Source organism: Diabrotica undecimpunctata, chromosome 1 (assembly GCF_040954645.1).
Source record: "Diabrotica undecimpunctata isolate CICGRU chromosome 1, icDiaUnde3, whole genome shotgun sequence".
Lineage (NCBI taxonomy): Eukaryota > Metazoa > Arthropoda > Insecta > Coleoptera > Chrysomelidae > Diabrotica > Diabrotica undecimpunctata.
The window spans coordinates 186,399,496-186,420,590 of record NC_092803.1 but is presented as its reverse complement, the minus strand read 5'-3'; the positions used below and the strand labels follow the sequence as shown (position 1 = coordinate 186,420,590).

General features: G+C 31.6%; 1 protein-coding gene across 1 annotated transcript in view; it reads right to left on the bottom strand.

Annotated features, from left to right (window-relative positions):
• The window catches only part of LOC140441718 (uncharacterized), a 115,101-nt gene that overhangs the window by 67,873 nt on the left and 26,133 nt on the right, over positions 1-21,095 (bottom strand). The window contains exons 2-3 of the mRNA XM_072532604.1: positions 9,617-9,784; positions 586-696 (exon numbers count right to left, since the gene is read on the bottom strand). Coding sequence (XP_072388705.1) covers positions 586-696; positions 9,617-9,784 — 279 coding nt within the window. The remainder of the gene's footprint in view (positions 1-585; positions 697-9,616; positions 9,785-21,095) is intronic.

The following is a 21,095-nucleotide window of genomic DNA, read 5'->3' as shown; positions in this document are numbered from 1 at the left end:
TTAAAAGACCATGTGCAATGACAATTTCGGTGACCATTTTAATCTCTCGTTTATTAAGGTTCTTGAATATTTTGTTAGTCTGGATTTGTCCTTGAATTTCTCTTCATTTCTTTTGATGGTTCATGTTCAATTACTTCTGAACCTCGTTTCATACATAATCTTCTCATTCTGGACTCAAAAGGTTCTGGAACTACAAGTTTTCTGTCTAGCCTAGTTTCGCTAATAAATATGTCTGTTCATTTCCATGCAGCCCTACATGACCAGGCACCCATATTAATACACTTATTGTTGTTGCCAGATTGTTAAGATTTTTGTATTTCCTTCCCAGTTTTGATTTGGCGAGCGAGTTCTTTATGGCCAGAATGGCCATTTGTTGAATACTAAAAGGTTATAGTATAGGCTTGTAAGTTAATATTTCTGCACCGCTGTTGTCGTATCTTAAAGATTATAGAGTCTTTATATCGTTAAAGTACAGATTGCGATGAGGATCGCCAACATCCGAAACGGATAGGCACTACATGAAGAAGATATCGATAAACGAGACGAACATCTAAAGCACAAATAATTTAAAAAGTTCAAACTTACCATTTCCTATTGCATACTGCTGCAGAAGGTCAGTCATGTTGATATGGGTGACCCCCTTTTTCTCCTGCATTAGATTATCACAATGGGTCACCTTACCGCTTCCTGGACCACCTGAAAAATAAAAAAAAAGTATAGTATGCAGTACTATAAACTAGCGCGAAGCTTCATATTATGTTTTGTGTATTTTTATATTTTAAATAAATACTGTTATCAATGGATTCTCCCAATTTTAAATGTATGTAAAAATGTGATTTGGATTAACTACGTTATAAAAGTAGTGATCCTGCAGTGGAATCTTAGACTGTATAGTTTGTCTAGAGTAAATGTTTGTTACGTCACATAAAGTTGGCTGCTTTCATGCGTCACATAAAGAGGGCAATTTTTTAATTTACTGTTTGAAAATCAGTGGCACCAATGGCAAATATAGATCCAATGAAGAAAATTTTTTTTCTATTACAAGAATTCTTATCTATTGTCTAGTTATTGCGCCACCAATTCTAAGAAGTCTTAGTTTTGGTTACTACTAATAGACCAGCGTAGATGCCTTTAAAAAGGTAAAGAGTCAAAAAAAAAATATAGTAGAATGAAACCTATTGGAAAAGGAAGAGAATATGTTAAAAATGGAAGAAAAAATAAATTCCACTCCATTCAAGGTCGGATGGAGTGGAATATTAAATGGCAAAGTTGTAGGCAATAAAAAGGTATACAGCTTTTGTATTTACACTTTTTTCACATAACTTCAAAATTTTTGTGGAAAATTCTAAAAACTTTTTTTTTACGAAATTTGGTGAAAACTTGCCTTAGTACGTACCAAATACACAGTAATTTTTTGGAATTGAAAAATTTATTTTTTTACCTGATATTGATTTAATCTCGAAAAAGCACCCTAATTTTCAATCAAAAATTCACGTGTCAAAATATCAGCTTTTTTAAAAAAGTCGGTGGGATTTTTGTTCGTTGAAATATCTACTTTCCAAAAGTGTAAAAAAAAATATACATTACTATGGGAAATGTTCTCAAAAAACGCAAAAAACGAAGAAAACTCGAATCGAAAATTTGTTTTTCATCATTATATAATTTTGAGATATTTATTAAAATTAACACTGTAATTACTCATGTTGCGTAAGATTTCATGGTACATTGACAAATAAAAAAAAAATATAAATTGAAATATTCTACTATAATTAACAAACAATTAAGTTAATAATGTTTATATTTGATAAGACATCTACAATATTATAAGAAAGTAGATGTAGAATTTTCTTTTAATTAAATGCGTACATACTTATTTATTGCTATTTGAAGATAATGTATATACCTGAGTGACCTTCGGAAAATTTTAGTCCATCAAAAGGTAATTCGTAAAGAAGTGGGGAAGGGACATGGCTGGGCAACAGATTGGGCTGGAAACAACATCAACGAGGGATTATGCCCAAATTTACAGAAAATGAATTGATTCCGGAAATACTGCTCAAAACTATTTGCTGCAGCTGTGAAACTGGATGTAACAATTTAAAATGTGGTTGCCGAAAACATGGTTTGAAATGCACAAATTTATGTTCAAGTTGTCACGGCTCAGAAAAATGCTCTAATGTTGAGGAAAAAGCCTACGAAGAAATTAAGGATAATGATTCTAATGAAATTATGGATGAGGAAGTAACGCAGACAGGAAACAATATTGGAGATGAAGACGGTGATGGTTTGGAAGATTTCGAAGATCTAAAATCAGAAGGCGACAAAGGAATGCCATCAAAGAGGCAAAAATTAATGCCCTAAAAAATATGATGATAAATATATACATCATAAATATATATATTGTAAGATTGCCCATAACAAAAATGTAATTAAACATTAATAAACCAGCTTTTAATTGTAAAAAAAATCGTATAGCAGTCACAATTTTTTGATGAAATTCCCTTTAAATCCTATCCTGAATATTTTTAACAGCTATTTTCACATCTTTTTGCAATCTTAATGTTTTGTGGATTTATAACTTTTTTGTTTATCAATGTATAATGAAATCTTAAGCTACATGACTAATTACAGTATTAACTATAAGAAATATTTCAAAATTGTACGTAATGATAAAAAAAAAATTTTTTTCGATTTGAATTTTCTTTGTTTTTTCCATTTTTTTGAAAACATTTGCCATAGTAATTTATATTTTTTTATACTATCGGAAATTAGAGATTTCAACAAACAAAAAGCTCACCGACTTTTTTAAAAAAGCTGATATTTTGACTCGTGAATTTTCTATTGAAAATTAGAGTGCTTTTTCGATATTAAATCAATATCAGGTAAAAAATAAATTTTTTAATTCCAAAAAATTACAGTGTGTTTGGTACATACTAAGGCAAGTTTTCACCAAATTTCGTAAAAAAAATTTTTTTTTTGTAAAAGATAAAAATAAAAAATCAAAAACTTATTTTTTTGAATTTTCCACAAAATTTTTGAGGTTATGTGAAAAAAGTGTAAATACAAAAGTTGTAGATCTCTTTGTTACCTACAACTTTGCTATTTAACTTTTTTCCATAGCACTTGCAGTTTCGCCAAAAATCGCGATAAACCGATTTTTACTCTTAAAAACTCACCCCCTTCCACTTCCCGACCTCGGATGGAGTGGAATTTATTGTTTCTTCCATTTTTAGCATATTCTCTTTCTTTTTCAATAGGTTTCATTCTACTATTATGTTTGGTTTCAAAAATCATCGACCCTGGTCTATAAAACACTGTAAAATGTAAAAGGTATAAAGGCTAAACTAATGTAAAAACAAGAACTACTTTGAACAACAGACTTCGGTCACGAACAGAAAACACTATTGTTTTAACATAAAAAGAATAAAAGTTAAAGTATCTCGTGAGTGATCCTTGCTAGAAAGTTTATGTATAATGCTCACGTATAAGCAAAATAAATAATGAATTTTTATTTCTTGAAATATTAAATGTTTTAAATGGGGAGTGTACCACTTCAGAAATTTTGAGTTTTTGCACCTAGTTTAGATAATAGAGAAATCTAACACATCATAAAATCTACCGATACTATCTGAGTCAAGTGAACCTAAGTTTTAATTTATCAAAAAGTAAGTAGCATTTTTAAAGTTAAAATAAAAGAAGTCAGAGCTTAGACATATTTTTTCAATAATTGTCAAATGATAAGGCTGGATGTACCTGTCAAATTTTAATAAAGATTTATCGACAATTTTTGATCTGTTAATTATATTGTAACGATAATATATTTTGCCTACCACATGGGGTATTATTGTAAGGGGTAGAAAATTGGGGACGGAAATTATTGGGGCGGTGATAGGGCAAGCAAAATAATCGATACTGGTGCGAACGGTACTCAGGATTTGTTAGGAGAGCTACAACTACAAAAAAATGGAACAAAGGGGTAGTAGAATGAATCTCTTGGGACAAACAAAACAAAAAGAAACAGGAAACACCTCTAGTAATTCAAAAAGGACGCCACTTCGAGGTTCCTAATTATAACTATTGCAACAGCTAGTTGTAACTATCGAAATAATTATTAAAAATGAAAAACATACCTTTTTCAAATGAAACTTAAAAAAGGATTAGTTAAAAAAATAATTAAAATGTTAAGAAAAAAATTAACATTTATTGTGTCTAACCACAAACAGTTATAAAAATTAGACAATACTAAAATACTATATGAATAGTTACCAAGTACGAAAATATAAAGAAAAACTTACATGTTTTCCATCATGTTTACAATGGGGAATTGCTACAAAAACTTTTAAAATTGTTATTGCATGGAGGTTAACCTTTTTTAGCAACAAAACAAATAAACATCAAAAATAATAAAACGAGCTGTCATAAGTTAACATTAAATTAAAAAAAACTGAAGAAATAAATTGACAGCTAAAGTCAAACCCTAAAATTTTACAATTTATTAATTATTACAAATCCTTTTTTATAGTATGAAATTATGAAAGCAATTATTACTTAAAAAAAAAAATGTTAAAAAAACTTTACTTTAAAATTTGACACAAAAAAAGTTACCTGGATTTCACAAAAACACTTATATAATATAATAATAAAAACACAGTAGTTTCTTAGCCGGTAAGGATTAATGAACAAATCCGCAAGGTGATAAACTAATTTTCTTAGATCCTCGATGATGTGAATAATTTGTACAGTGATCACTTGCAACTAACTCGAAAAACGGTATCAACATCATAATGGGCGATTTTTAATGCCAAAGTCGGTAGGGGTAGATTTGGTAATTTCTGGAACTATTACTGGAACTATTACGGGAACAAAAAACTACATTTTACTCTGCGATAGGACTGACTATTCGTGGTTGAAGTCGGCACTAAACACAAAACTTATGACTCGGCCTCTTAAAAAACAGGAACAGGTAGAATTAGACTGCATAAACATTAATTTGCTACGATTAACTGCTACTAAAATTGTTTTTCATAACGTAAGACGAAGATTTCCATAAAAAGGGGCAAAAACAGAAAACTTTACAAATTTGACGTGAATTTGGACATAACGCTGAAGCCTATCACTCTTGACCGCAGCTCCAGCGAGAGTGATGTAATTACCTTTAAAATTAATTCACATTACTTGGTATAAACAAAACGCTGGGTATAAACAAAACACAAACAGAAATTAAGACGCAAATTATTAATTTGAAAACGCAGTATTGGGCGGTTTGAACAAGGAAATATCGAGAAATATACGCAGCTGCGAAATAAATAAACAACTCTAAGATGATTTATATTAACTCGAGCCGACCTAAGAAAGAATTGAAATATATTTCGGGTATTTTAACTTAAAAGATACGAACTAAGAAACATGAAAAAAAATTCTTCGTTATTATAATGCATATATGAGGGGATTTCAATTTAATACATATACGAGGAGATTCCAATACATATCCAAAGGATTTTCAAATGCTACAATATTATACACAAAATATAAGCTAAGAAATCTCCAATATAGTTTGGTAGACCATCTAGTTCAAAACAATTTTAAAAAGCAAAACTTTCTGCAATACATTCAACTTTGTCAGTAATATTTCCTTTAGGTCTTGATCCCTAGTTCTTGTTCATCATTTTTCCAATGGCATTTGGTAGGGAAGGTCACAACTTACATACCTAGTTTTTATAAAAACTTAAGGGTTTGGTGGTAAACACTTTCAATTAACCTCATTCAAAATTTCAATGAAAACTGAAGCGATAATTTATTATAACTGAAACAGTATTCCTATTTATTGCTGTAAGGATTTCTTTTAGTGCAAAAATTAGCTGATTAAAGTCATGTGCATATAATTATTAAGTCGCATTGATGATATTCCTTCAGCATTTCTGAAACATCTCCTTGTTTTAGTTACAAAGTATGTCTTAAACATACATATTTAAAAAAATTTGGCTTCACCACCAATGGTCAGATCACCAGCTATTCACCAGCACTGGCCAGGTCAAAGGCAATAGTCATTTCTCTCCTAAAAACTGACAAACCTAAATATGACTCATATCTGTGACATGGACACCATGCAAATTACTAGAAAATATTGTTAACTCTTATGGGTGTGAAGATGTATAGTCATTTACATTTCTACTTTTCTAAATACCAATAAAAAAATCGCATTTATATAACCTCTAAAAATACATTTCAGCATAAAAAATCTACATAAACTCTATAGATGCATACACATGCAAAAGTAATCTGTATGTTAAACAGTATTTTTCAAAACTTTGTACTGAAACAGATAAGCGAACTGTTATTTTATTCTTGCGGTTTATTTTCTGTACCGTCTTTAAATTTCCAAATATTTGAATTGCAAATACCACCATCGCATGCAGCTTTGATGTTATTGTACGTATATGTTAGTAGGTTAATACTCCAGAAATGGAAATATGTACTTATAGATCATGTTTATTTCTAGAAAGGCTGTTGAACTCCTATCGAATAAACTGTTGCTCAGCGATAAAAATAAAAACCAAATATGCAATTCTGCACTTGTAAATAGGAATATTTTATTAGGAGATTCTATATACCTGTTCGATGGCTGAATGCTTTTGTTTAAAACCAAATTGATGAGAGGAAATTAGGTACGAATGCCATTCTGAGTGACGTATTGATAATGTTGGTCAATTTGATAACAGGACTCTTACCGTGGAAGTTGTTTGTGATAAGATTACAAAACCTTCCACAAAATTTATCATAAATTCTTATCACTACACCTGTTTCGGCAGAGTGCCTTTCTCAAGTGATCTATTTTTGGTATTTGTTTACACTATATAGTGTTTAACTAAATAGGTGGAGGAGGGAAGAACTGTTTATGTCAAGTTGGTTATTTAGAATTGTCTGTATTTTTAAATTTTTTGATTTCCATAGACTCTAATAAAGATAGCTTAAGGCCTTTATTTTGGATGTGAAGGATTTGAAATTCATCATTAAGAGAATGATTCTGGTCTCTAAGGTAAAGTGCGTACGTAGAATTTGTTTTTCTGTTATTGAAAGCCCTTTTATGTTTTGATATACGTTTGTTAAAAGTTCTACAAGTTTGACCGATGTAAGTTTTTAAGCAGTCGTCATATTTAAGTTTCTATACACCACTGTCTAAGTGCTTTTTCTTATGGCTCTTCCTATTTTTAATATATTTGCCCAAGTTGTTGTTTGTTCTAAAAGCTACTGTTATTCCTTTTTGTTTTATGTGTTTGGCTATTTTTGTTGATATCTTGTCTGTATATGTAATCGAGCAGAAGGTTCTAATTTCAGAGCTTTCTTATATAGTGTTTTTTTTCTAAATTTTAGTTGTTGTTTGTTCGTTGTACCCATGATTTACTGCTCTTTGTTTATTGATGTTTAATTTTATCTCAAAGTTGTTTTTTGACATTGGAATTTCTATTAATCTATGTACCATGCCATGGTAGACAGCCAATTTATGTTATATAGGATGGGATGATGAATTGTGTATAGTCGTGTCAGCATGGGTAGGTTTATGAAATACGGAGAACTCATGTTTGTTTTTAAGTCTGATAAATTTTTTAATCTAGAAAATTTATGAATTGATTCTGTTTCTATTGTTAATTCAATATGACCATGGAGTGAATTAATATACGATAAAAATTAGTCAAGTTGCCTGTCTGTTAGTTGCTGTAAAATACACCAGTACATCGTCAACGCATCTTTATTAATATAAAAACTGTTTAAACACGGGATGTTTTTAAATCTTTGTTTCTAGATGACCCATAAAAATATTTGATAGCAATGGGCTTAGACGATTACCCATTATAAAGCCTGTACTGTTGTTATTCGTATATTATATTTTATTATTAATTTCAAAGTAGTCCCGATTTATGCAAATTTCAAGAAGATGTAAGGGCCTCCCTCATTTTTGTCCATTGTGCTCTATCTTGAGCACTTTTTATCTAATTTCTTGACATTTTTTTGAGATCGTCAGTCCAACGAGTAGGGGTCTTCCTCTATTTCTTTTGTTTAACCTCGGCCTCCACTCAACCAATCTCTGCGTCCACCTTTCATCACTGATTCGGGCGACGTGTCCAGCCCAGTTCCATTTTAGTGTGACAATTTGGGAAATTACATCGGTAACTCCTGTTCTTCGTCTTAAGTTTTCATACCTAACTCGGTCACAAAGCAATATACTCAACATTGACCTTTTTATTTTCCTCTAAGCTATTTGCAGCATTTTAGAAGTTATAGCTGTCAATGTCAAAGTTTCGGCACCAATGGTCATCACAGGCAAAACACATTGGTCAAATGTTTTATGTTTTAAAGAAATTGATATATCGCTTTTAAAGATGTCTTTGAGTTTTCAATAGGCTGTCCATGCTAGGTTTATTCTTCTTAGTAGTTCGCATGTTTGTTTGTCTGTTGTGATCTTTATTTCGTATCCAAGGTATATGTATTTTTCCACCGGCTCTACTTCGTTGTCTCGAGTATTGATATTTCGCTAGGTACCAGGTTTGTCATGAATTTTGTTTTTTAGACGTTTATTTTAAGACCCACACTGGCACATACTAACTGAAGTTCATGTAACATTGTACATATCTTCTTGAGGTTGTCCGAGAACAAAACTATGTCGTCTGCGCATTTCAAATCTGTTAATCTTCGAGCGTTAATGTTCAGACTTTTCTCTTCCCAGTTAAGTTTTTTACAAGCATATTCTAGACCATTTTAATCTTTAAAGATAGAAATGGTGGCATCATACGCAGTATGATTTGTCTCTAACGAATTTGCGGTACTTATGTGTACATTCGTTTACTTTTTCTTTTTAACTAGTCTTCATCACTAAAAGAGGAGGACAGAGCATTTATCCTATATAAAAGTTGATAACTAAAGGAGCGTTTTTCTTTTTGCATAGTCTGCATTTCTAGGTGATTAAAAGTAGGAGTAGAGGGTTGGATTAAGTAATGATTTTGAAATTGAGGTTAAAAATTTAAGATTTGTGACAGCGAAAAATAGAACATTGTTTTTATGTAACTAAAAATAAAAACTACTTTGCAGAGATCGGAGCAAGAATAGGTGTTTTGAAAGGTGGATGTATAGAAAAGCTCTGAAATACATGGATCAACAAAGTTACTAATGCAGAGGGGCTGAAATGAAGAAGAAAAGAAAAATATATAGAAAGAACACAAAATGTTTGATGAAACACGTAGAATCCTACGATTTATCAGGTAAGAAAAAATAGTGGGCAAGAAGAGAATCGGGAAAAGACGTACATTTTGGTTCAAAAATTTGAGGAAGTTGTTTGAATGCACTTCAGGTCATTTCTCTAAAGCGGTTGTTTCTAAAATTAAAATAGCCATGATAATAGTCAACCTTCTCAACGAAGATCGGACCTGAAGAAGAAGAAATATTAAAATATAGAATTTATTGTATTTGCCTATTTCACACCCTGAATAGTATTCGAATCAACCAAAACCGCTTAATTGAACATCAATATTAATGTTCTAATAAATTTACTTAATTTTCTGATTTAATCAATTACATTTTAGTTAAAATCTATGTTTCATACAGTACAAAAAAAGTTGCTTACCCAAAATGAATATAACAGGCACCTTTGGCGATTCGAAATGTACATGAGATCCGTTAAGCATCGGAAATTTTCCTGCGGGAGGAGTAGCAACGTTGGCAGCAGCTCGGGGAGTATTTTGGGCCCAAGTCTCTTGTCCTTCTTCGAAATTCTGAGAACCATCACTTTTGTCTGAAACAACAAAAATTATTTATGACTAACAAAATGTATTAAAGGTTATGTAAATATACTCAAAACGCCTAGTAAAATAGCGGTGTAAGGAAGTATCGAAAGTAGACATTATAGTACATTTGAAAACACACTTTATAGCAAAGGTCTAAATACATGATATTTTCTACGAGGTTGAGGTTTTCTTCATTACTGAGGTTGAGACTACTATTACTAATCTCCCAACAGAAATAGCCGAGATCATACGCCAAGATGTATCAAAAATATTAAGAACAGCCAAACCACCAAAAATAAATTTAACTCGCGAAGAAAAAGACGCCTTACATAATTTGAAGAACAACCAAAAAATATTTGTGCCAACAGCTGACAAAGGCAATGCCACGGTAGTAATGAATATTTAAGACTACAAAGCAAAAATAAACGACATCCTAAACGATACGACATTCCAAAGAATCTCGTCGGATCCCACAACATGTCTATAAAAAGTAACAAAAGCCAAGATCAAAGCCTGAGACATCAAGAAAGAACATCAGTTACATCTTGTACCTAGAGAGAAGTCGTCAAGATGTCCAAAACCTTACGGCCTACCCAAGGTACATAAGGCAGGATTACCATTGCGACCAATAGTTAGTTCTATCAGATCTCCTCTACAACCTCTGGCAAAATTTCTGTCTAAACAGCTACAACCATATGCAGAAGAAGCGGATTCTTACGTCAAGAATTTAAGCCACTTCATCGAACGTATAAAAGATGTGACTCTTGAGCCGGGACATTTATTAATCAGCTTCGATGTGGTTTCACTTTTACGAATGTTCCTATAGATGAATCATTAGAAATTATAAGCAGAAAGTATCAAATACCACAGGATACTCTAAATCTAACAAAGCACTGCTTAAATAACACATATTTCACCCATAAGAAGCAAAGATATAAACAAGTTGAAGGAGTACCGATGGGTTCACCACAGTCACCGGTAATAGCAAACCTGTTTATGCAAGAAATAGAACAGCTAGCAATAGCAACAGCCGAACACAAACCCAAACTTTGGCTTAGGTACGTGGATGATACTTTTATAATCTGGATACATGAAGAAGAAAAACTAAAGGTATTTTTAGAATACATCAATAATATACACCATAAAATTCAGTTTATTATGCAACTGGAAGAAAACGAACAATTACCATTTTTAGATGTGTTAATAATAAAGAAGGAGGACAGGCACATAAGATACACAGTATAACGAAAACCCACACATACCAATAGATACCTACATGCCGATTCACATCACTATCCTGCACAATTACATTCAGTCAATAAAACCAGGATGACACTATCCTAAAAACTGACAGATGAAGAACATAAAAATTAAGAAATGTATAATGTGAACACAGCGCTAAGAAAAAACGGCATTTCAACATATAGTATTGAAAACGCTCATAATGCTCAAGAAAGAATTAAAGATCCAACAGAAGAGAAAAAATTGCAAAAGCCATTCTACCATATGTAAAGAGTACAACAGAGGAAATAGAGAGAGTGCTAAGAAAAAACAAAATAGAAACGATATTTAATACCGACAGAAATATCGTTAGAAAATCAAGGAGTATACGAGATTCCATATGGGGACTATGACATGACAAATCGTACATCGGACAGATCAACCAATGAATCAATGTAAGACGAGAAGAACATCGAAATGCCATCGAAAAGAGGAAAAAAACGTCGTCCCTTTCCCCAACATGTCTCAAACACAGGACAAACCTGAACCAAACTACGCTGCTAGCTAAGATTGAAATTAGATATGAAAGATAAAATTATGCGTTAATTTATATATATATATATATATATATATATATATATATATATAAAAGGAAAATTCGGGCATTATCCATTTGTTTTAAACGTTGCAACGTTTGGAATTCCTTTCCTTAGGAAGCTGTAGCTTCCTCCGTGGTTATTGTTAGTTGTTGCCCTGGAAACCATCATGGTCTTCTAACACTAATGCCACAAATTGATCGCATTGCTCCTGTAGTGATCCTTTATCAAGTTAACATGCTTCTTTTCTAACTTGGCTGCACCGTACTGAAGACGACCAATAGTCAGAAATACGTATATACGGTTGCCTTCCATAGATATGTATACCTTATGTATATATATTGTTATGATATGTAAAATCGAGAAAAATATTGGTTTGTTTAAAAATATTTCAAAGTTCAAAAACATTAAAATAATTCAGATAAGTAGGATAATATCCAACAAACATTTCGAAGAAGGAAAGTTATTAAATTCTTGGATTACCTGTACTAAACAAAATGTAAGCTTTGCATAAATTATTTCTTTGTTATACTTGAGTGACCCGCATAATTTTAAGTGAAATCCAAAGACAATTGAACGGGGTTTTCCAAAATACATTAATGCAGTGATTAGAGACAAATAGAAGAGATTTTAGAAAGAGGTTTTTGTTAGTTTTAAGAATTATAGAAAATATTATTTGTAAATAAGTTTTAGGAAATTTTATAATTATAGGTAAAAATTTGTTTGTTATCGAAATGAAAAAATGGGGGAATTGTGACGAGTTTTGATTAGTGGAGATTGAAAAAGGTGGGATAAGTATGTAGGAAAAAGTTTAGCGAGATTGAGGAGAGAGAAAAGATAATCAGTTGGTTTTCCAAGTCTGTAAGACGAACAGTGATTGTTCTCTGGTGGTTCCCAAGAAGTAGCAAGCAGTAGTGTTGAATGTTAGTGAGTTTTTGTGGAGTTAGTGTATCTGACAGAAGCTGAAGCAGCAAAATATTGTAATTCATATTTTCCTACTTATATTCCAAGAGTCACTGTTCAGGCCAACGAGAGATTCAGTTTATCGTAAAGAGAAGATATTCCAAGAGTCATTTTTCACTCGGGCCAACGAGAGATTCAGTTTATCGAGAGGAGAAAGGCTATCATAATTTGAATGATTGTTGCTTTTGAAGGAGATCATTACGGACGATATACTTGCAACAATCTGTTGTAAGATTGCTGATTACATAGGGAGCGGTTGAGAGGAGATAATACAGTCTACAAGGAACAAGGATTTGGACCACTCATCATCAGAGAGAGATATTTTTGTTTTCTGCAGTTTTTTCTTTTATTGATAACACAATTTTTACACGTAATTTAGAAAGGATATAAATATTTTGATTAGGAGAGTTAGAATAGTTTGGGATTTTGAGTTTTCAATTAATATTTTTTGTACCATTAATTTTGATTGTTCACGTACGGAGAACAAAATTTTGAGAATCCTTATATGAGATTTGTTTATTGAAAACTTTTGAGTGTGAATTATTTCATTATTTTTATTTCAATATATAGTGTTAGATCATATGTGTTTTTTATTATTCCGGTATTCCCTGGACCTTACCTTTCACATGTAATAGCTTAGATATTGAAGCACGAATTTAACCCTGAGATAAAAGAATTAAAAATTGTGATAGAGTCATAATCATATCATTTAAATAATTTTAATTAATCAAAAAAATTAATTATCTAATTATTGCTTGGCGCACCAAGACTTTAAATATCACAATAATATATATATATATATATATATATATATATATATATATATATATATATATATATATATATATATATATATAAAATGTAATGGCATGTCTTGCAAAACAGAAAACCAAGAAAGGTATACATATCTATATAATATATAAAATATTAGTATAAGATATTTCACATTTCGTTATCACATTAAATGAGCCACAAAGTGTGAACCTTTTTCGATCGATCGTTTCAATTTGAAGGTGATTTCAGCTTATTCCCTGTACACACGCGACCTGGCCTTAATTAATATTGGAATACTAAACGGCCTCTATAAACGTCCTTTTGGAAACCGATTTTGTTTTGAATTTGGCGTGTAAAACTTCCGAGTCATTCATAAATCCCGACCCAATCGTAAATACAGCACATTTGCACGTGTCGCATGGTGTTACTGGTTGCAGAAGGAGAAAGCATTGAATTTTTTATATTTTGCTCTTTAAATAGTGCAATGTTATGAACTTTAAAGATGTGTTTTGTTTTTTTCTGGACCGAAAGAAAGAAAATGTCCATATAATAATGTACCAACACGCCGAATTGTAGGAAAAAGGTCTAGAAGTGCCTTCGGTAAAAGAGTTTGTAACTAGTTATAGTGTCAAATCTGGTAAACAGATAAAAGTGCATCTCAATGTACCTGTGAAGTGGTTATTCGATGACAGTAACGAAGTGCATAGGCTGAAATGTTTTAAACAAAATGATCTACCAAGCAGATTTAATGTTTAAGCAAAACCAACTGCATTTTTAATTTTACCTTAATTTTGTTATACGTAATTGTGATTGTGTTCTATTATTTTTTCTTTTTAATTAAACTATTCATAATGAAGTAGTAACATGTACAGTTGCTAAAGAAAAAAAGGAACTCTCTACTGCAAGAGGCTCCTACACGCTATGAATGTAGGACAAATTACTTATTCGGTATTTTTGAATATAGTGTAATTTTAATTGAAGTTAATAAAAAAATTTAGGTATATCACTCAGATTTTTAATATCACCTTTAAGATTGATAGAAAAATCATTAAGGAAAATTTAAGATATTTCAAGAAATTCCCTTTTGACTTTATTATTTTCACGATACTTCTTTGGAAAATCGAAAGAGTGCCCTGTTGTGTTAGCATGTGTGGCTAGAGAACATCTATCAGGGTGTAACCTAATGTTACTCTTGTGAAGAGTCAAGCGGCTAGAAACTTTTTGGGAGGTGTGACCTATATAAGAACCTTCACAGCCCAAACAATTAAGTTTGTAGACAACATCACTTTTGGTACTTTATCTTTCAATGACTTGTACAAAGATCCCACAACTAGAGTGCTTTTATAAGCAATTTTTACATTTGGTAGGTATTGAGCAAAAATTCTGGTCAATTTGGGAGAGACGTCCTTAATAAATGGAAGTGATACAAAAGATATATTAGGAATATTGTTAGTCAGTGAGTCGGAATCAGAGCTAACTTTCATAGCACCTGTATTATGGGGAGGGTTTACTTGTGTGTTGAGTATAACAGAGGATGTGTTAAAGATGATTTTCCTAAGTAAGGATTCGGGGTAAGAATTATCTAGGAACAACTGTAAAAGGATGTTGAGATTCTTCTTTCTAAAAACAGGGTCAGCTAGTTTACAAACTCGTGTGGTCATTTGTTTGACTAGATTAATTTTCATGCTTGACTTGTGGTAAGAGTGGTAGTTGAGATATCTTCCAGAGTTACACTTTTTTCTATACCAATCAATTGTAATGATGTTATTCAGTTTTCTAATAAACATTGTGTCGAGAAAAGGAACAGATTGGTTTTGATCCTCTTTTTCAAGAGTAAATTGAATGTGGGAGTCGTAGCTATTGAAAATGTCTAAGAGCTCAAATTCTAAACCTTGTGGGCACGACATAATAATGTCATCAACATACTTAATAAAAGGAACATTGAAAGGAACAACCTGAAGAATAATATCCAACAGATCATCCATTACATATGTAGCTAGAATTGGAGAGATACTGATACAGATTTTTAATATCACCTTTAAGATTGATAGAAAAATCATTAAGGAAAATTTAAGATATTTCAAGAAATTCCCTTTTGACTTTATTATTTTCACGATACTTCTTTACTTTCCGTATTCGGAATACCAACAGCTTTAAATTTTGTATTTCAAATGGTTGGCCACATAGATGGCCCTATCATTCGCTAAAAATAGGTCTTCTTCTGTGCAAGACTCTCTCATCTCTGTGCATGATAGTAGATGATGACTATTCTGAACCGCGCCACAGTCGCAGGTATCATCCTCCTGGTATCCCCATTTGTTCCGATTACTAGCACAACGTGAAACGCCAGTTCGTAGTCTGTTGTGACATGTCTTCTGATAGCAGGTGGAGCGATTCCAACTATAGAGTTTTCCCACGCTGGTGCTCCAAACTCTAAAACTGATGCTCCATAATGCTAAGGCGGAAGTACGGAGAGTGTGTGGTTGTGCTTCTCATTTTGTATTTGTTAGTTTGCGGATGATATTATTTCCGGCGCTTACTTTTTTCTTGACATCCTGACAGTGGTATCGATAAGACAGAGTTCTATCCAGACGTACGCCGAGGTATTTTGGCGTCCCATTGTACTCCAGCATATAACCACGCCATTCCACTTCCAGTATCCTTCGGGCATACTTGTTTCTAAGCTGGAAAGCACACACCTGGGTTTTTGTAGGATTTGATTTCAGATGGTTTTCGTCATAGTATAGTGCTAAGTCTTCTAGGGCATCTGTCAATTTTACTTCGACTTCATTGAAGGTATTTCCCTGAGCTTCCATAGCTGTATCATCCGCGTAAATAAACTGTCTTGTTGGTTGGTTTTTGGGTTGGTCGTTGGTGTAAATTTTTTATTATATCGGCGCAAGGACACTTTCCTGTGGGAGTCCATTTTTTTGATCCCTTCACCGACTGTTCTTAGACTGGAAGGTTACGTAGAAGCATGCACTCTGGAGAAGACATTTCATTAACCTTGTTAGTCGGAAATCCTTTGTAATTTCGTAGAGTTTTACCAGCAGCCGTTGATGGTTAACTATGTCATAGGCGGCGACTTCGTTGATATTTCCTTGTACTCTCACTTTGTTCTTCTTTATTGTCGTCTTACCGTGGGTGTGACTTTTGTCAGATTGGGTGCCGGTGCAGCGAAATTGTTGCCAAGATGTCATTTTTACGATAAAGAACAGTGGTATTACCAAATTCCATGGAGTGACATGTGGAATGGACATGTTTAGCTAATGCACAACGTTCTAGATGATGGCGTGAATCAGTCTTATGAAGAGTGATCCTAAGCTTGAGTAGTTGAGATGTTTGAACAATGTACGACTTATTACATGAAAGCAGGGAATGTTATAGACGATCAGTCTATATATTTTTTTGTTTTGTTTTTAATTAAAAAAAAATGTTGTTCCTTCTTCTTATATTATAATTAATTTTATTATTTAATTTTTATATCTGCAATTTTTGATGTTGATTTGGTAAATTTATTTTTTCGAAAATCTCATCAAAAATTAAAATGTTGGTGTCAATACATTTCTGTTAAAGTTCGACAATTGTAATTGTTATTTTGACTATGGCAAATGGCTATGAAACTTAACTAAGGTAAGAAATAAGCTGGTTATTGTTTGTGAATAGTTTCCGGCACTTTTGTTGCTTTTGGGTTCGAAGAAAAAGATTTATGAAAAGTTGTGCTACCTAAAAAAAGGTATATATAGGTAATTTACTCAGAATTAAAAGTGTATATTTTTAGATGTTAAGACTGATTAACTACTATTTAAATGGGAATAAGCCACAATTAAAGGTTAAAATACGTTTATTGATGTTTCAATTTCCACTTCGGAAATCGTTCTCAAAATACTTATTCTTATTCCCATTTAAATAGTAAGTAATTTAAAATGCCACAAGAAAATAGCTTCAGAACAATGTTAAGACTGATGTTACTACCTCTCTTCTCTCTATATTTTATTAACCATTTTTGCAACTTAAAACATTTTGTATTATTACTAATCGAAACGTAAGCATATGCATATTTTGATAGAAAAAATAAACATTCTATTAAACTCTCGTGGTATATAGCTTTAAATTAATAAACTAATATTTTTCGCAAATATATCTTATGGAGAACTGGTATTGGGTCAGCATAGTACTTATCTGCTAGAACTGACTTCTGAGCCACATTGATTTTAGAGCAATTATTAAAGCAGGTGTAGATATTGCAAGTCATATCTCTACATCTTTGGAATAATACCTGTAGACTAAACAGTGCATCTTTCGTACCTACGTCTTTCATGAATCCAAACTGTGTGTCTTGTATTCTCTCTTCGCATAGCTTGTATATTCTGCGATGTATAATTTTAAGAAAAAGTTTTGGTGTATGGCTCATTACACTTATTAGCCTATATTCTCCGCACTTTTTCGCTCCCTGTTTCTTTGGTAACGTAATAAATTCTGAAACTAGCCAATCTTTTGGAATATTACCTGTGTCATAGATATTATTGAAAATTTTACATAGTTTTACATATTTAAAGTTAGAGTATAAGAAAAACTGTCGTTGCTTTAGTCATCAGGATCAACAGTGTTGGTCGGGGGGAATGTGATAAGCCTTTATTATGGACTGGTTATTCAGAAACAACAACAATATTATTAAAATTGATACAAAAAATCAGAGATATAATAGAAGCAAAACTGCTTTATTAGGATGTAAAGAAGTGAAATTTTAAGAAAAGTGTAGACCTTACCAATTATTTATCTTCTAGGTTTGAACATTGGCTTATATAGACGATATGTTCATATATTTATATAAAGTAGTGCTATTGTTTGAAATATGTAAATGATAAAATCTTATATTAATTATGCTATATGTAATTGTGCGATCACCTCAAACATGTTCAATCATTTCGTGGATATTGAACCATTTAGAGCAATTTTTCATGTTATAGTCATAAATCAAAGATAACAATAACGTACATCAAATGGGTACGGTTATTTGCTGAAAAACAAAAATTACTATCATTTTCTGGTTGTACTTGAAAACAACTGATTACAGCTTATTCCAAATAAAAGTTTAATCTACAAAATACAGTCCATTTAGTTATTACGACTTATGTGATAGAAGCAATCAATAATACAGCGGTAGGAAAACAAACAATATTATACAAACATCAATAGATATTTTCTGCTATTTGTAAATTTCCAATACTAATTCTTAATTCGATTTAAGGACATTATTTTCGATATGCTATATACTTAAAATTATTGTAATATTAAAACTATCCTGGTTTAGATTGAGTAACATATTATATTTTTATTTAAATATCTATGGTGTAGTTTCAAAATTGTAGGCACTAAATTCCAAGAAATAGTGATCATGAGTCAGCGTTATTGTTGGTTTTCCAGTGGCGTACAACAATATTTTGTGAGAGGTATAAATAAAACTACTTGTATTGATGAATTTTTGCTAATTATATGTACAAGTTGCTGTGTGACTAAACATATAGAAATAGGGTGTTAAACATAAAGATGAATATTAAACAACTGTAAGTACTAAAATTATGTCATTACCAATCTATATAATAAACGAACTCGGTACCAAGAAAAAAAAAGTCATGTCTTCAAAAAGCTTCAAAGTTACTTTTCGTATTTAAATTAAATTTTACTTTTAGAGTGTTAATTTTATTGACTAGATATTATTGTTATTGAAAGATATGGTAAGGGACAGTCTCTGAACTCTGGAAGTGTACTTAACCTTGGTTCCTTTTAAACAAAACCCAAAAAAAAATTGAATAAAGAATTAAAATATATAAAAAAGATAAACCAACAGGTGCATATTGAAAAAATATTGGAAATGGCCTATTTTTAACAACAGCCAACTACTCCGACTGAAGCGGCATTAATACAAACACAATAATGCATTATTTCAAGAAAATTATAACAGATTTCAAAACTAACAGGTCTTGTTGTATAATAAATAGCAGAAAGCAGAGAATTAGAACAAAGCTATATATTTATGTACATCTGAAATAACTTCAATAGCAGATGACAGCATTACAATCTCAAGTAGTGACCTGATCAAAATAATCAAGCGGTTATAAACAGATAAAGAAAAGGAACGGACGAATATTGAATATAAGACTGACGAATAGGAATTAGCTAAGGAAACAGAATGGATACGAGTAAAATCAAGAAAGAACAAAAAAATGGATACATCCATATCTATACCACAAAGTGCCCCAACTGAAGCAAAATCCTCTACTAGAAAAGTAGTATTGCCACCGCCAATTATAGTGGAAGGTATCAAAGACTTCCATAAATTACCCGATGAACTTACAGCCGTCATTCATGATTTAAAAATAAAAGTAATTAATAATGAGAATATTAAAATGGATGCCTTACTAAAAGAGAAAAACTGCTCATGGCATAGCTATGAGAATAAGCAGGATCGCTCGATTAAAGTAATGGCCAAAATATTGCATCATTGTTGCTCCAATGAGAAAATACTTGATATCTCTATCACATCTATCTTAGACTCTATCTTCCTAATAATTACTATTCGTAGCCGTTCCATTCTCCATAGTTTCCCTATTTAGATTTGAAGATCTCTATACTTGGCTATCTTCTCGTTAATTTTAAGATGCAGATAATTATTTCATTGACAATGAGCATATTATTTACGAAGACACATTTTTAATATCCGTTCATTCTTGCTGAAGCTTTCGGCCGGCTATATTTGGAGTACGGCTCTTCTCCAGTCCAAACGGCATACTTATATCATTCAAAAAAGATTCTACAATTTCAAGTACGGTACTGTAATTTTTGAAAGTAAAACCTAAGTGACCAGAGTTCAATAGCTAGGATAGTGGGTTTGTCAGTAAAGAGAACCACGGTAAACTCATAGGTCCCCTTGAAAAATGCCAAAATATTGAATTATTTTTAGTTTCGATATTGTTTCACCAGGTATTTGAAGGTGAGTTCTTGTCTTCCAATCTATGATTATATGTTTTGAAAAAAGGATTATCATCAACTTTGTATATTCTTAATATATTTTTACGAACGGTCCATACGATTTCCACATATTGGAAAACAGCTTCCAAATTTCATTTATTAGTAAGGCTAGTTTTATAATTCAAATATAGTTACATCTGATTTTTTATGGATTGAGTAAGTGATTGTAGCTAGACTAAATTCTTACATGATGTGAATTTTATATTAGTATTACTGCTTATGTAAATCATATTTTTATTATTATTCTTTTATCTATCAACACAAGAAGTCACTTATTGGCTTTCTGTTTTAATTTAAAAAGCTTCATTAATCCTTCTAAAAGAGTTTTACTCTTGCAGATTTGGACTGATGCTGTTTTGTAAGTACAAAACGAAACGCTTCCGCTAATATATGGAACAGTAACATCTTGCTTTGTTTCTTTTCTCCTCTTATCGGACTGAGACCTCCAAGAGTTACACAGTGAAAGGTTTTTCATTGTTTTATAATTGCTTATTAAGTTTGATAGTAGTTGCTCCTTATAAATATATATATATATATATATATATATATATATATATATATATATATATATATATATATATATATATATATATATATAGTAAACTCTTAAATATTGGGGAAATCTGCAAGAAATACTCTAATGTGTATCAATTGTTTCGCCGAACGTTTTCGCCAAAGAGAATTAATTTGGCTTCTTCAGGGCTGAAAGAGAATAAATTATAATTAGCTACCA